Source organism: Astyanax mexicanus, chromosome 2, assembly GCF_023375975.1.
Source record: "Astyanax mexicanus isolate ESR-SI-001 chromosome 2, AstMex3_surface, whole genome shotgun sequence".
Taxonomy (NCBI): Eukaryota; Metazoa; Chordata; class Actinopteri; order Characiformes; family Acestrorhamphidae; genus Astyanax; species Astyanax mexicanus.
This window is the reverse complement of record NC_064409.1, coordinates 72,179,974-72,197,706: the sequence shown is the minus strand read 5'-3', so window position 1 is coordinate 72,197,706 and position 17,733 is coordinate 72,179,974. Positions and strand designations below refer to the sequence as shown.

The 17,733-nt window shown below is 35.3% G+C and overlaps 1 protein-coding gene across 1 annotated transcript in view; it reads right to left on the bottom strand.

Annotated features, from left to right (window-relative positions):
- The window catches only part of LOC103045768 (lysine-specific histone demethylase 1B), a 31,873-nt gene extending 14,835 nt beyond the window's left edge, over positions 1 to 17,038 (bottom strand). The window contains exons 1-11 of the mRNA XM_049474889.1: positions 16,846 to 17,038; positions 13,329 to 13,495; positions 11,984 to 12,111; positions 11,797 to 11,886; positions 10,784 to 10,895; positions 10,383 to 10,496; positions 9,563 to 9,601; positions 9,173 to 9,350; positions 8,455 to 8,639; positions 4,237 to 4,407; positions 1,169 to 1,243 (exon numbers count right to left, since the gene is read on the bottom strand). Of these exons, the coding sequence (XP_049330846.1) occupies positions 1,169 to 1,243; positions 4,237 to 4,407; positions 8,455 to 8,639; positions 9,173 to 9,350; positions 9,563 to 9,601; positions 10,383 to 10,496; positions 10,784 to 10,895; positions 11,797 to 11,886; positions 11,984 to 12,111; positions 13,329 to 13,495; positions 16,846 to 16,858 (1,272 nt within the window). The 5' untranslated portion in view covers positions 16,859 to 17,038. The remainder of the gene's footprint in view (positions 1 to 1,168; positions 1,244 to 4,236; positions 4,408 to 8,454; positions 8,640 to 9,172; positions 9,351 to 9,562; positions 9,602 to 10,382; positions 10,497 to 10,783; positions 10,896 to 11,796; positions 11,887 to 11,983; positions 12,112 to 13,328; positions 13,496 to 16,845) is intronic.
- Positions 17,039 to 17,733: the final 695 nt, after the last annotated feature.

The window sequence follows — 17,733 nt, the reverse complement described above, 5'->3', positions numbered from 1 at the left end:
ATATTAGTTATGAATAAAGAACCTTTTACATTCTGGAATTGCAGACAGGTCCAGGTGTTTTATATAAGAGAAAAAAAGTGGGCCCACACTGCTCATTTTCTTGTAGACCCTTTAATATCATTGGTTGATTTAGAGGTTTTTCAAACCTGTAGTTTGTTTTCTGGTCCGTATCAGTTGATGAGTTTGTTTACTTGGAGCATTTTCTCCCTCTGTTTGGTTTGGTTTCACAAAGACATAAATGTAATGCACAAAAATGCGCACCAATAAACACGCGAGCAGGCTGTGTCCTCTGATTGGTCAGAGCTGTCTGGTTTGGGAGTAAATATACATAAGTAAATATAGCAAAAGGATTCTGTGTTCCAGCGTGAATATTTGTGCTCTAACACTGAACGCTGAAATGCTCCGCTTTCAAACACAGTGATTGGACATGTAGCGCAGATATAAACATAGTAAACCGAGTCACACAGCTGTGAGCAGTGAATGCAGCACATACCATGCGTGAGCATGAACACAGCGTTTGTTCATAGCTGTGGTAACTGGTGTTATCTGGCTGATATATATATCAGATTAAACTGCGCCTGATCAGCAGGTTAGCTCAAATAAATGGACTATATTTAATAGCTGGGTCGGACCGAGACCGCATTACATATTTAATTATTTAATGACAATTAGCAACATCTACTGCACTGTTCTGTTTACAGATATATCTTTACCATTTATAGTAAGTTTTTTATAGCCTTATATATTTTATAGCCTTATGTATTTATTTATCTATCTATCTATCTATCTATCTATCTATCTATCTATCTAACTATCTATCTAACTATCTATCTAACTATCTATCTAACTATCTATCTAACTAACTAACATTCCTCACCCGAGTGCGATTACTGTTTTCACACCTGCTCAATCGAACCACACTAAAATTACAAACGGACCACAGTTCTTTTAACCGGACCAAACAGTGCTGGTCTGAAAACGCTCTTAGTCAACTGTAGAAAAGAATCCAGATTATTTTATAATGCAATAAAAGAATCTGGAATAATCAATTTATCACTTACAGCTGATAGCGTACTAAAATTTCAGTTAGGATTTACGTTATTATAAATTTTGGATAATCTTCCTTCGGTCCAGTAAGCCCTGTGTATAGCTGTAAGCTTTAACTGACCTGCATGCCGAAGTTCTGCAGCTGTCTGGCAGCAGCAAGGCCTGAAGGTCCTGCTCCAACCACCAACACCTTCTTCTACAGACAGAGAAAACACAGAGAGAAAAGTCTGGGGTTGAACAAAAATATCCTACAAAGCGTTTAAGAATTACAACCATTTTTCTACAAAGTCTCCTCGTTTCAGAGGCTCAAAAGTAAGTGTAAAAAATATCACCAAAGCTGTTTTATGGTCTGAGCTATTTCCTACGGTGGCCGAGAAAGCCCAGCGCAGTGCAAATTGAAAAGCGCTGCAAAAGCACAAAACACATCCATCAAAATTACAACACAGGCGCAGCAAATAGAAAAACGCGCTGCAAAAAGAAAAACGCGCTGCAACTAGAAAAACGCGCTGCAAATAGAACCACAACACAACGGAAGTGAGTCACAACACAACGGAATTTTCCCGGGGGACCTTAAAAGATGCTGTACCAGCTGTATACAAAGGACAATAAGTGGCAAACAAGCTTCTGAAAAGTAAGTTATGTTTATTACCTGTGATTACCACGGTTGTGTGCATATTATTAAAAGTTCTGCTTCACAAAACGCCTTGTTTTCCACTTATTGTCCTTTGCACACATAGTGAAGTCCGAGACGTTACTGAAGATGCAGCTTAGCTGGTACAGTATCTTTCAAGGTCCCCCGGGAAAATTCCGTTGTGTTGTGACTCACTTCCGTTGTGTTGTGGTTCTATTTGCAGCGCGTTTTTCTAGTTGCGGCGCCTGTGTTGTAATTTTGATGGATGTGTTTTGTGCTTTTGCAGCGCTTTTCAATTTGCACTGCGTTGGGCTTTCTCGGCCACCGTAATTTCCTCATTAATCAATCATCAGTTAAGCAGGTAAAATATCTGGAGATGATTCCAAGTGTGGAAATTGCATTTGGAAACTGTCAAAGTGAACTCACAACATGCAGTTGAAGATGCTCTCAATAAAAAAGAGAAACAGAGCATCATTAGCCTAAAGAAATAAGGAATTCATCAGAGAAATAGCATAAATTTGATCAACAGTGGCCAAATCAACAGTTTGGTGCATTCTGTAAAAAAAAAAAGCACAGTGTTGAGCTCAGGTACTTAAAAAAGTCCTGGACCTTTACAGAAGACAACAAGTGGGGGATAATCGCAGAATCCTTTCCATGGTGAAGAAAAAGCCTTTCACAACATCTACCCACGTGAAGAACACTCTCCAGAAAGAGGGGTATTAATTTTTCAGTCTACCATACAGAGAAAATACTTAATGAGAGCAAATACAGAGGGATTACCACAAGCTACAGATCATTAACAAAAAGGCCAGAATAGACTTTACCAAAAAAACATCTAAAGAAGTCAGCCCAATTCTGGAACAGGGTTCTTTAGACAAGTGAATCTAAGATCACCCTGTACTGAAATGATGGGCAAACGAAAGTGTAATAAAGGCTTCTAACAACTGGTGGTGGTGGTATGGGTGTGCATGGCTGTCAGTGGCACTGGGTCGGTAGTGTTTATTAAAGATGTCAAAGAAGACAGAAGCAGAAGGAGGAATTCTGAGATGTACAGGGATTTTAATTCTGCTCAGATTAAACCAAACGCAGCAAGGTTTATTGGACAGGGCTGAACAGTACAGATGGGCAATGAGAGAAAGAAACCCAGGAGTTTTTTTAAAGGTAAAGAAGTGGAATATTGTGCTGTGGCCGAGTCAATCACCAGATCTTAACCTGGTCTTAAGTATTAATAGTATTAAGACAAAACCAAAGGTAGAAAGACCCACAACTAGCAACACCTGAAGCCAGCTGCAGTAAAGACCTGGGAAAACATCATAAAAGGAGGAAACCAAAGGACTTTGGTGATGCTGATGGGTTCTAGACTCCAGACTTTAATTGCCTGCAAATGATTCTCATCAAAGTACCATAAAAAATGATAATTTTTAATAAAATTAATTTGTCCAATTACTTCTGAGCCCTTGAAATTAGGAGGCTTTGCAGAAAAATGGTTGTAGATTATAAATGCATCATAGAATATTTTTGTTCAACCACCTGAATTAAACCTAAGTCTAAACTTTAGTAACATCTCATTTGTTTCATTTTAAATCCAGTGTAGTGGAACACAGACACCAGAATTGGTTATTTAACTGTCCAAATATTTATGGGACTAACTGTTTATAGCAATACTGTAAGCAAGGTATATTTAAACTATTTTTTTTATTATATTTAATAAAAAAATATCATGGTATAAGCACTATTGTTTTAAAATAATCTAAGTAAAAGGAAATTTACTTTCTATGTAATCAGACAACAACAATGCAACACTGCTATCTAGTGGGCAGGGTTCAAACACAACACCAAATCAACCACTTGATTAAAAATCAATACATTATCGCAAAACAATAAAATACAACACAATATCTATATTTTCTTACACCCCGACCACTTATACCTGGTCACTTCATTAATTTTAAGTATCCTGCTAAAATGAGTCTGAACTATTTGTTACATAAACCTTTGAGAACTAGTGGTGTTAATTGTTAAAAAAAACAGATGAATCACAATTTTCTGTGATGTATCATGATTAATTACATCTTTTCCATCTTTTTAAGATGTAGAATTATATTCATAATTTAAAAAAAAAGATTGTACTACATCACAATAATAGTCTGTAAATAATAATTACAATTATGATAAAAAAATTGTATTCTCATTTTCTTAATCAGGCTTCACTGCTTCTTTCTTAAAGCAATGCAGAAACTCCAGCAACTCTCTCTGATAAGGATAAACTGGTTTCTGATGCGATGTGCGTGTCCTTTGTGATTTCTTGAGTGTCTATTGGTCAGTTTCACACAAAACATAGACTGAAAGCATCAATTATAGAGAGAAGACAGGCGACAGACACGTGACACCACCAGTCAGACCCAGTGACCCAGTATGTGGAGACTAGAGCCTTTTATATTAAAGTTTAAATGTTAAGGTTATAAGATTAATGTCATGCATTAATACTGTTGGTGCTGATGGCACTACTGAGAATATCATAATGGACTTGCTATTGGTTAGTGGTTGCTAGTGCTTACATTACGGTAGGGCTCAGGCAGGAGAGGCTGCTTGGCCAGCAGAGCTCCGGTGTTGATTAAACCTTTCCGGGTCATGAAATGCAGAACTCTGTCCAACTCCTGCACGCAGCGTATTCTCACCAATCCGCGCACAATCACATGAGGGGCACACTTCTGAGGGGTTAACGCCTCCTGAAGAGGGAAAACAGAACAGCAAACACTTTACTTTAACTGTATTTAATTATTTATTGTACATAAATTGTATTTATTGACATTATGAGCCATCATTATTTTCCATCATCTATACCGTTGCAAAATACACGCTTTACAGCAGGCTTTTTGTTACCTGGGTGATGCGCTAACAATGTGTGTCCACTAGCAATTTAGCCCTGATGTATCCTATCTATTTCAATAATAATTATTTTAATATTATATATACATATATATATATATATATATATATACATATATATATATATATATATATATATATATATATATATATATATATATATATATATATATATATACATATACATATACATATACATATACATATATATATATATATATATACATAACCTTTTATAATCTTAATTTATCTTATTTTACCTTTTATGTTATTTGCCCCTTTTTGTAGTTTTACATTTCAATTATAATTTTTTATTTTCATGTTATTATATTTTTATTGTTTCTTATCTTAATGATAAATTCCTTAATTTGAATCTTAGTTGTTTTAATTCACTTTTTTTTCTAAACTTTATTGGTGTTCAGTTCACTTGTTTGTATGTATAGTGCTTTGAGCTGCATTTAAATGTATGAATAATAAAAAACTATATTATTATTATTATTAAAATTGTCATCATTTTTATTTCTTGAGTGTAATTTAAAACAAGAAATAGGTCTCACATGGTTACTTTATTTTAAAAATAACTGAATTTACAGATAATAGAATATGCCCATGCCACCAGGGAAAAAAATCCATTAATGGAATAACCTGGTCATTTAGAACATTTTGGTCATTCAGTATATATATATTTTTAGTATGTTTTCTCTGCTTGATGCATGCCAATGATTCGACCCTTCTCAAATAGATTGACATATTTTGAACGACCCCGGCATGTGTCGTTCCATATGGTTGTTTAAGAAATAAAAAGCAAGTTGGGGTTAAATGCCAGCTGAAAGATAATTGCCCATGCAGTGATTATCCAAAAGGAGGCTCCTACCTATTTGCTTAGTTAAATCCAGGTGGCTACTTTTTTTTTTGGCCAGGCAGTGTATATCACTGAAAAAACACCAGGAACCACTGCTTTAGCATGACTGCCATGTAATATAACTGCATAATGTTGCCAGATGGTTTGTTCCCTGAGGGTAAAACCATGGCATAGAGGGTTAAATTTTCTCTGTAAAAGCCAAAAAAATGCCCACAATCATTTTAAAAAAAAAGCACCAATAAAAAATTAAAGCTCCATTTTGAGCATTTTAAATCCATTCTAGGCAATACAACTTGAAATAATCAACATTTAACCAAATGCCAACAAAATTGGCTACGTTTTCCAAGCAATCTCACTTTACCGTACTATATATTGCAAGAGCAAGTCTGGGTGGGTGACTGACATCATAGCCACAGTGTAAGTGCAGATGCCAGTCTTGCTAATGAGACTTTTCCACTTTTGGAGAGTCCCAGGAGCTCACACCCACTCCTCTCCTGCACAGGCCCGGTCCTGTACCCGCCCGCACCTCAGGGGCCCTGCAGGGAACATGCGTTTGGAATTGCATGCATCTGCACTTTCCACTGAGCTTAACAGTCAGTGGAGTTCAGCGTGAGCTCTGGGGAACATGTTAAGGGAAAATATACCTTCTGCTGTCAGAAACCTACGCAAAAGTTTAGTCCCACCGCTACTCTCAATTAGCTTATGATTGCGCAGTAACAGCTGGAAAATGCAGAGTCATAAGGCGCATTCAGACAAGCAGAGTGCTTATTGAATTCATCCTTCAGCTCTTTTGCTCGAGTTGTTGGAAAGGAATAAAACATATAAATGCAATGATGATTTACATAATAACAATATTAAAGTGAAATGATAAGTTTACTGGACTGAAAACTGTACTGTAACAGAAAGGAAGCCCTAGGTCCCTGTTAGAAACCTCTAGCCTGAAAACAAGATGCGACACAGTTGGGTATGGCGATGTACAGGTTCTGTATGGCATCCTCCAGCACATTTACATTTATTTTATTTACATTTATTTATGTTGCTGCAGCTGGGCCTGTAAATTTTGCACTCCACTTGTAGGTTGTCGAAGCTGGCATCTCAGCTGGTCTATTAAATGTTTGATTGATGATAAACCTGGCGACTGCTGTGTGTGAGCGAGCATTATCCTGTTGAAATATGCAAGTTGGAGGCCCTGCCATAAGAGGATAAGATCTCTGAGCTTTTTGTGTTCTTTATCCTACTACCAGGGTTCATACACTTTTCAACTTTTCCATGCTTTCACAACTGTACGTCAGTACAGACATGTCAAAAAATAAAACTTAAAATCCAAGTCAAAACTACTTAAATATGCCTATATCTCACCTAAAAATAAATTGGAAACACTTTAAAATGTCACGTTTTACTAGCTGGAAAATGTTTGCACATCTTTGCCTTGTATGTGTCTGAATGAAGCCAGACAGCATTAAATCAGCATTTTTCTCTCACGGCGTGAATTTACAGTTATAGTTGAAGCTGAAACTCCAGTCTGAATAGGACCCACAGAGATAGCTAATGTGACGCGATGTGACGAATTTACCCAAACATTAAATTATTTTTTAAAACCAAAACAGTCAATAAATGGAAACAAATGTTACAAATGTCCATGCCTTTTCAAAAAATTACTGGGATTTTTTTTTTCCAAAACGTATCCAGGCCTGGAAACTACCGGTACTCATTTCAAACTTCATGACCTTTCCAGGTTTTTCATGACCGTATGAACCCTGTATTACGGTACGCACCTGTTGTATGTGATTGCTCCCCAGATCATTACAAATCAGTTGGGGCACTATGTCTCTACACAGCAAAGGCAGGATTGAAGCGCTCTCCTCTAGGCCTCCATACTTTATAAACTATAGACTGTATATAAGTATGAGGAGGACAACAGTAGTTGAACGTCTCTTACGCCCTCTAGTGGCTGGCTCCAGTACAATTTTTAACCCCGCCTATTTCTATTTATTTGTAGGGAGATGACAGAATTTTTTATCTAAAATGTCAAGCAAAATAAAATATTTTCACTAAAAACGTCCGTTAAAGGATGGCCAAGGAGGCAGGCAATTACTTGAAACAAGCATTCTGCTTCTCTCAGTAAAGTGATGTGCCCCCTCTCAAGTTATGTTAGCCAGGCAAGATGTGTTCGAGAGAGTCATAGAGACATGTGTAAAAAATCTACGAGATTTCACTAAGAGGTACAGAGATACCCGAGAGTATCTGAGAGCCTCTTTACAGGGCAGTGGTGGAAGAACTATTTTGCCCTTTTGTGGCAATACTCAGTTTTACATCTAGAATGCATTTTTTTTGTTAATGATTGTTATATACAAGTTAGGGGTGGGCGATATGGCCCTAAAATAATATCACAATATTTCAAGGTATTTTTTCGTGATAACGATAGTCTTGGCGATATGACAAAACACTGAATGAAAGAAAAATAATAATAATCAAGAATGCATTACTGCAACTGGAAAAAATCTATACAATTGTTAATGCATACGATATGATATGGCACAACCCTTAACTGAGATATTAAAAAATAAAAGAATTTTATCAGATTTGTAACAGAAGTCAAAGATTCAGAATGTCATGATACTAATAATGCACTCAATATATCTCTATATATCCAGGAATAAAGTAAAATAAAATATACTGAACTGGAAATAAATGATAATCTGTCTCTTTTTTCTTTTGCTAAAACAACGTTGTTTTTTTATACTAAAATAGCGCAAACATGAGCAGAAACCACATAAAAATGTGGCATGGTTTTGGCAGATCAATTCCATTTAGCTTAAGTTTTACAAACATATATTATTACTATTATTATTTTAGATTATGCTATATGATATGTTCTCATCCTAAATATTCTCCACCAGACTAATTTCTGGTTTCATATGTACAATAAACGGTACATTCATTCATTTATTGTGTCTTCTGAAATCAAGGGGATTAAATAGTTCATCCTGTTTCTGTTTAGTAACCTGTAAGTGGATGTTAGTACCTTGCAGTCTCTGTGCCAGGCAGCCAGGATGAGGTTACGTAAAGCGAGGTACATGGTGGGATCCCTGGAGAATTCTGGGAATTCATAGAGCTCATCCAACTCCATCATGTCCGGCCGCACGCAGAGGGCTTTTCCGCACTCGTTGGGCTGGTAGAACGGCTGGAAGTATGGGCACAACCCTGGAACTAAACACACATATCCCTGAAAACCTTTTTTTAGCACTGATGATGTTACATTCACATACAAGATGAAGCAACATCAGTTAGTGATGTAGAAAAAACTGCTAGAGCCTAGTTCAAATCATGAGCAAGAGCAGGATATGCGGAGTGGTCGAGACTTGTGACAGACCAGTCAAGTCTTTTTTTTTTCTTTTTTTTATTAAAAGAAGACAAAAGAAGTGAAATTAACTAGTTCTTAAGTCATTGTGCAGTCATTATTATTCATTACACATTAAATATAATAATGCATATATTTAATACTATTTTTTTTTATAATATAACATAAAGTAAAGTTATATTTTCATTTTGGCTGGTCTCAGCAACAATTTACAAACTCAATTCACCTCAATCAAGTCCAAATAAGGTTGAGACCGAACCACTTGTTTGTGATTTTGAGACTCAAGTACCAAAACGGAAAAGCTATTTTTGTAGATCTGTACAGTTAAATGAATATTTTTATATTTGTATGGATGCACAGCAGATGGTTCTTCTGTACTAACTCTGAGGCTGGATATTGCGGCGTTGCTCGGGCCGTAGGTCACCATGAGAACTGGATGGACTCATGCCAACGCAGTCGGGGTAGTAAGCAGTGAGGAAAGGGCTAGCTGGACTCTCCTTAAACAGCGGCGGCAGAATCAACATGGAGTACCACCAGCTGTCTCCTATACTAGCCACTCTCTAAAGAAAGAGAAAAACAGAAAGCAATAGCAAGAGAGAGATAGAGAGAGAGAGAGAGAGAGAAAGAGAGAGAGAAAGATTATTCTACTATACAATTTGAAAATCACATATAAATAAATGTAAGCAATAATATATTCACAATTATAAATCCTCAGGATTATAATCCAATTTAACTGATTGGAAAATCCTCTCTGGAAATTAAGTGGACTCACCATGTCTTCAGGCTGAGAACACTGATCCGGTCCTTCAGTCTGCAATAAAACATAACAGCATTTCATATAGGACAAAATAGTTATGGCACACCACAGACCTCAGAAAATAAAGGTTCTTAAAAACAAACCACAAATAAATTAGATTACTGTATGTAAGCCTGTCGACGGGGTGACCGTGGTAGAGAAGTGAAGACACAACATCTCTTATGCCCTCTGGTGTCTGACTGTATCCAACTTATAAGGATGTTGAGTTTAAGATTAAGATTAAGATTAAGGTCCAATCCTATTTCACTACTTGGGGGAGTGGAAAGGGCTTGTTAGCCCTCCATTAAGAGGATTTCCAGATACACACTTCAAACCGAGGGGTATGAGAATCACTGGTAAGATGGTCGAAAAAGCGAATAAAGAAACCCACAAATATAAGCTAAAACAAGCTAAAAAAAAAGATTGCTAGTAGTTTGTCTCAGTATTTATCTAGCTAGCGTCCTTTCCCGTTCAACCTTAAATGGTGCAACAGATGGCAGGAGCTGCAGCATTTAAGGAATTGGAATTGAAAAAGAAAATTAAATAAAAGCTAATCAAGGATAATTTTAGCTCCCCATCACAGAGAAATTAAAGAATGGACAATAACAATTAATTTCTGCACCATTTTACACCCTTTCTGAAGACATACAATGCCCAAAAGTTAACAAGTTAAGCAGCAGCAGCTACGTCACTGAACTTTAGCGCTCCACTGCTAAAGTGATAAAAAAAAATAATAATAAAGTATTAGAAAAAAAAATCTAAAGAAATTTAAAGGATAAGATAATTGGTTTCTTACTTTAACATTGTTGAGCTTCATTCCACAGCGGTACGATGCAGCAAGTGAAGCCGTTAGCTGGATATCTTTAGTTAGCTGCCTCCATTTCCCACAGTCTGGCTTTGTACACTGAACCTACAAATGAGGCCAAATTCAAGAGAAAAGGAGAAAAAACAGATGGGGGGGGGAAAAGCACACTTTCAGTATGAGTGTGAGAGAAGTTCAAAATGTCCAGAGTGAGTGAATTAATGATGAAAACACACCTACAGAGATACAACTGTCAAAGGCCTTCAAACATTTTACATACTTCACTAAAGGGCATGCGTTCAGGGTTTTACTGTGTTGCAGCTGGACTCACAGCTGACACTGTGCGATACAACAAACACTAAATATCACAGAACAGTGCCTTAGGCATCTCTCACCCAGTAAGGGAGCTGCTGGTCAGCCATGAAGGCCTTCAGACTGGGCTCACTCTTTCCATTTCCCGTCCACAACCTCTTCCATGAGGTGAACTTCTCATAACCGTCCTTGTGACTTACAGAACATGCAGATACACAGAAATAAAAGCAGAATAAAAGAAGTGTAAATGTCAAAGCTCATTATCATTTGTTTTAAATATGACTGTTTAGTACAGGTGAAAGAAAACATCTATATTTGATTGAGTATTGATTGTTAATTAATACTTTTATAGTAGACAGTGATTCATTTAGTGTTGTGTTTAAACCTAATGTATAGATAGCAGTGTTTTACTCTTGTGTCTTCACTGCAGACAGTAATAGATATTTTGTTTTATCTAGTTCTAGTGTCTAGTAACTTCATTTAACTTAACATAATTTATTAAAATACAATAATTCCTGCAGTTTAGGTGATCTCCTGCATTGTTCAACAAAGACAATGCAAAATCATATTTTGCACAAATTACATAGACATGGATGTAAAGGAAGAGAGTTTTGGTACCAGACTTTCCTGCCTGCAGTCCTGTCTTATCTGCAGTGGACATTGTTGTGAGAAATTTCAAACAAAAATGTGATGAAGCTCAAGACATGTTTGAAAAGCAATATTACAAAGTGGTAACCAATTTATTGTCCGAACATTTTTGGAAATCACAGGAAAATTACTTACAAACTACATGACTAAATGCTTATTTGCCCCACTGTACAATATATGTTTACATACTGAATCACCCCCCCTGTATTCTGATTACGGCATTCCATCAGGTCCTCACCAGTGCACAACCATATTGTTTATTGTGAAAAATATGAGTCTATACTCAGCATTATAATTGATTATAACCAATTTATAAAATTCAAAAGTTGCTGAAGAAAAAACACCAACTTTTTTCTGCACACCTGCAAACTGCCTCCAGTTATAACTTTTCCAATAACATAAAACAAATGCTGATAGAAGACTCTTATCATCTCTACTCAAACCTCACCTTCTGTAATAGTGGTCGAAGCACTCATTACAGAAGTGCTCTCCACAGGATAAATGGTACCAGCGGGACGTGTAGCCATTTTTTGCACACCTTTAGAAGAGAAGCATTAAAAAAGATCAGACGTCCAGGTGATATCAAACTAAAACCAATTTAATTTAAACATTTGAGGTGAGTTAAGGTGCAGCACCTTTCTGATGCACTGGCGAAACACACGGGGTATGTGGCGGGACAGCCAGCCTTCTCACACTTCCGGAACTTCTTCTCCATCTGGTCCTCCTCCTCCTCCTCCTCTGGCTCTGGGGCTTTTCTTTTGGTCTGAAAGTACAAAGAAATGGAGAGTGACAGTGCTGGGTCTGGAGTGCCCCTCAGTGCCCCAGTGTTTTACAAAGCATTTTCAATCACTTTTCAAACATAAATCACACAATATAAGCGTATTTAAAAGCCTCTTTGTATAAAGTGGTTTTCCATAATGAGCATACTACTTAACATTTGGTACTTCACACAATGTGTATTTGTGCTGTTTAAGCTCTTTATGTCAAGCGAATAACCTGAAATGGTACAAATCCAAAAGCTCACTGTAAACTGACAGGATATTTAAGGACATTTCAGAAGAAAATGAAATAAAATAAGACAACGCCTTCAGTTCAGCTTAACGTTTTACTACTTCTCAGTTTCAGAAGTGAAGAGGAGAATTAGAGATCTCACAGGTGAATTGCCGTAATAAAGTAACTGCTAAGATGACAAACTAAAAAAAAAAGCATTTGGTAAACTTACAGAATATAGAATTCAAACCTATCATAACAATGTACAATAACTAGATGTGCAATGAAAATAATCTTAATGTCTTTCTGTTTAATGTAAAAATTCTTCAAAGATTTTGCATACATGTATTGTGTTTATAGCAATAAAAACTTAGTTTGTTACCTCTTTCCTATTTTGAGTTCACTGCTGGAACACTGTACATTTAGTCACTGTAGAATTATCTTTTATTTTGTAGGAATGTTAAAATCTGATATAACAAGGTATGCTGTATTGATTGATGGATCCAATATCTTTTTTAATTATTAGTTCACATGTAAAAGTTGGTGTCAGATCGTGGTTCATTTTGTGTTGCAATATAATCTACTACAATATTTTGAATAACAAGCCCTGTATCATGATGTGTATCACACTGACAGCTTGACTCTTACTGTCAAACTGTGTTTTCTCTTTGCCTCATCAGATAAAATTCTGTAAATGTGAAACATAAACATGATCATATCGAGATAATTTCAGGATCATATCACCCTTTAAGTCTGATCAAAGCTGTTAGAAAACAGGCAAACAGTGTCATATTGTCATTATCTTGGTTATCTATTGGTTGTACAGTTATTGATGCATGCCTTCTGTGGTGACTTCCATGTGCGTGTTTAGTAGGGATTGGAAATATGGCCCCAATTTAATATCACAATATTATATCAGGTATTGTTCAAGACCAGACATTGAGAAAAAGCAGAATAAAAGTGCAGATTGTGTGGAATAATGGTACATACACTGGCCTGTGCCACTGGAGGGTTGGTGCCCCTTTTAGCCCGAGCATTCGGAGCCTGTCTTCCTGACGGCACGGAGCTCCCCTCCCCTTTTGAAGGATCCACCGTCACCGCTGATCCAACTCTCTTCTTTCCCCTCGAACGGCTACCGGGAGCCGTCCCACCATAATCTGTTGTTAAGAGATGATTACAGTAATAAACCACAGCACTCTTTTGCTAGCTGCTGATGTGTAAAAAGAACACATTCAACACAGCCAACACTGAAAAACAGCCTTACAATTACTTTTAATCACAAATATACTACTAATACTAACATTTTACTTTCATCCTTTGATATACTTACATTATCACGTATGATACAGAATAAATACTGACCCAAAAACAGAGATAATTTATAAGGAGACAGGCCCCTGACTTCTTCGCTGTGGAGATCTGCACGGGCGCAGCAGCCATAATAAAAATAAATAAGTTTTCGTGCATTATTGAGTCGAACTCACATTTTTGGATTAGCCAACTGTTTCTTTCATAGACTGTTCACAGCATTAAAACATCTTTCTTAAATTAAAAGGTTAAGTAAAAAAATAGATCTATTGAATGTAATAAAAATAAAAAAAACTTGCTTAACCCTCTTGTTATATTAAAGTTTGAAGATCTAGGAAAAATAGTTAAAAGTATTTTTTCACTATAAAACTTCTTCTGCTTGGCTAATTTAATGTAATCAGCATATAACATGAAAATTGTTCATCTCATATATTTGCAACCAGCCCCTACAAAAACTATCTAAAACTATTGTTTTATATGTTGGTCTTTTAAAAGTAACAAAATAAGGAAACATTAAAAAAAAGTTTGAACATGTATTTTTTAATGAAAAACGAGTGAATTATCATAATTGAACTATTACCTGTTAGAGGTAAGGAACACAATTGCACTAAAAATTGATAGAATAATTAGCAATGGAGTTAAAATATAAAATATTAAAATATATTTACACTGCTTGTAAGTATTTTTGGGGGTTTCAGACATCTTTTGGATAATTAAACATGAACCGTGTCAAATTAACCCCAGAACACCATTGCTGTTCCTGACAAATGAACATAACAACAGGGTTAAATCAATAGATTTTGCAGTAGTGCGGCCAGTGTCGGCCAATTGTAGATGCGCGGCCAGCATCGCTTGGATTTTTTCCGCTATACAATAACATACTTCAGCAAGTATCAGTTAGAGATATCATCCAAATGGCCTCATGCCAATATAATTCATCATGCATCTCTAGTTTTATTTTGGATCATACTACATTACCAGTAAAAGTTTGTACACCCTCTTCTCATTCAATGTGTTTTCTTTCCTTGTATATTTTTTTACATTGTAAATTTAATATTGAAGACATTAAATCTGTACAAGGACACATGCAGAATTATTTTGTTAACGAAGTGTTAAACAAACCAGAACATGTTTAATACTTTGATCCTCTTCTAAGTAGCACATTTATCTTTGAGGAAAGATCTGCACACTGTTGGTCTTTAAATCTCAGTGTCTTTATCAGGGAGAGTCACCTGGAATAGTTTTCTCAGCGTCTTGAAGGAAGAAGTTCCTGGAGGTGCTGAACAATAGTTGCAGCTTTTCCATCACACTGTGAAGCTCCAGCTCATCCCAATTAAATCACCTCAAATCACCATCTCAGTTTATCAGGTTTAGATCAGGGAATTAATTAGTACGTCTTTCTACTGTTTACTACATACTTTCATATGTGTCCTTTACTTGTTTTGATGGGTTTAATATTAATCTACAATGAAAAAAAAAATTTAATAAAGAAATAAAGGTAAACATTAAATGAGAAGGTGTTTCCAAATTTCTGACTGGTACTGTATGTCTGTAGTAAATGGTTATACTGGTCCATTTCTACAGGATGTTTCAGGTGGCGCATTGAGGAAATTATTTATTTAATATAGGGATTTTTTTATTATAGAAAACTGCTTATTGAATCTAGTGAACAGTTTTTTTTTTTTCATATCACCAAATTCGTCACAAACGGCTCCCTCTTTGACCAGTGTTTTCTTTTGAGTTGTGCTACATTGTCAAACCGTGCTTCCCTAGTGTATATTTAAGGACTCTATAAAGCGCTGAATCCACCGGAGATCCAATTCAAACCTATAGTTACTTATGCAAGCTAGCTAACGCTAACTAGCCTGCTGTAAACAGAGCTGTAAGCTCCTTCTTAGCTAACGAGACAGTGTCAGTTCTGCTGCAGCCCGGCTTCAGCTCTGTCTGTGGGCCGTCCTGAGCCAAGGTGAGTGAGGCCATGAACTCATAAATTGACTTAGCTACGGTGCCTTTCCTGATCTGAGTATTTTGCTCCAAACATCCAGAAAAACTAGACAATGTTCTTATTCAGAATATTTTTAAAAAATCTTAAAAAGCTCTTGCTAAATACTTTTCTAATAAAGCAAATTACATAGTGGATAAAAAATGTAAAAATGTTATTTTTGGTTTTAACTGTAATGTCTCTAAATGTATTATTTTAAATCTGATGATTCTCTTTGGGAAACATCATTTACACAAATTAAAATTTGGCATGGGTAAATGTTTTTTTTTTTTAAATGTGTTTCTTGTTCAATTTAATTTGTATATTGGGTCTCTTAACTGCCTTAGCAACATAAACGCTGTGTATAGGGTTGGGCAATATTATATTGTATACAATATATCGTGACACAGAAATATCATGATATTAAAAACCCATATTGTGATAATAGGGCTGTTCTGTCTTAAAAGTAGTCTATTATTTACTGTGAAGCTTTAGGTGTATTTAGTTTATAATTGCTTTAGTTTGCAGTTTATATGCATGCACTAAATATTTTGCAATATTATTTGCTGCATTATATTATTTTATGCTATATTATTTATTTTGCCACATTATGATTATTCTGTTATACTATTATATAGTATAGTCCTGAAATGAATTAATTATTTTATTTTTTCTATATCGCCAAGTATATCGTTATCGCAAAAATACCCTGAAATATCGTGATATTATTTTAGAGCCATATCGCCCACCCCTCCACTAGCTATAAAGTACATGAAGGAGTTAAATTTGCTGGTTGATGAATGAAATAGTTTTCAGTATAAACGTTTTGTTTAACTTGTAAAACCTTTCTGGGTTGTATGTTTTTTTAAATTATTATTATTTTGGATGTGGATGTATTGTGATGTTTTGTGAAACTTAATTTAAAGAATCATTTTTCTGAGTATTTTCCAAAGAACAAGAAAAGGTGGATTTTAGCGGAAAGAGACCTTTAAATAGACGGAGATACTTTAACAGGACTTCATTACCCAGCAGCTATCTGCCTAGTTTTGTGGGTTACAGTGAATAAAGCACTCAGGAGATATTCCCTATATAACTAAAGAGTACTGTAGGTGGTCTGTATGCTGTTGTTGTTGGTTATAATAATAATAATAATAAGCAGCAGCTGTAAGTGAGAGTACAGGTTATAAACCGAAAACAAACCAGCAGCTATCAACTAACCTGCGCCCGACATCACCGCCCTCCTCCGCTTCTAAATCACAGCTCCGCGGCTCCTCTGAGAGCAGCTCAGCGCTCCGCTGGGGTAAAGAGGTGGGAGATTATTTATAAACGGCTATATTTAATATTTTAATACAAATAAAGAAAAGCTCGCCGTCTCGAGGCATTTAATCCAGCTTCCGTTTTAGCTCGCTGGACGAAGTGTCAAAATAGAAGTCCTCACGGATTTGTTGCATTGCAGTGTACGCTCATTCCACGAAACTCAGGTAGAAAAATAATATTTATGGACCAAAACCGCTGTTTCAGTTTAATAAATAATTGCTTTAATTTGAATCAATATTTTTATTTTTTTATTGAATGAATAAATCACTCTCTCGACTTAAATTAAATGGAGGGAACTATTTATTAAATCTAGAGAACAGAGCTTTATCTGGGGAATTATTTTTTTAAAGAAATTATTTATTAATTCTAGGGAACAAATATATATAGATATAACATATATACCTATCTATTATTTTATCCTAATTTTTTTACAATGTTTTTATCATACAATGTTTTTGTACTGGATGTTTTTTTAATTGAGGACATTAAGAAGTTTTTTATTAACTGGAGGAATGATTTAATAAACTGATGAAATTTTAATTGTATTTTTTAAATCTATACAATGGCAATGGATTGCTTAACTGTTATTAAGTTATTAATGTATAAATAAATAAATAAATAAATATTTTTAAATATATATATTTTATTAAAAAATATATTTGTTTTATAATATATATATATATATATATATATATATATATATATATATATATATATATATATATATATATATATATATTTTTTTTTTTTTTTTTTTTTTTTTTTTTTTTTGGCTCTTTGGCCCGTTTT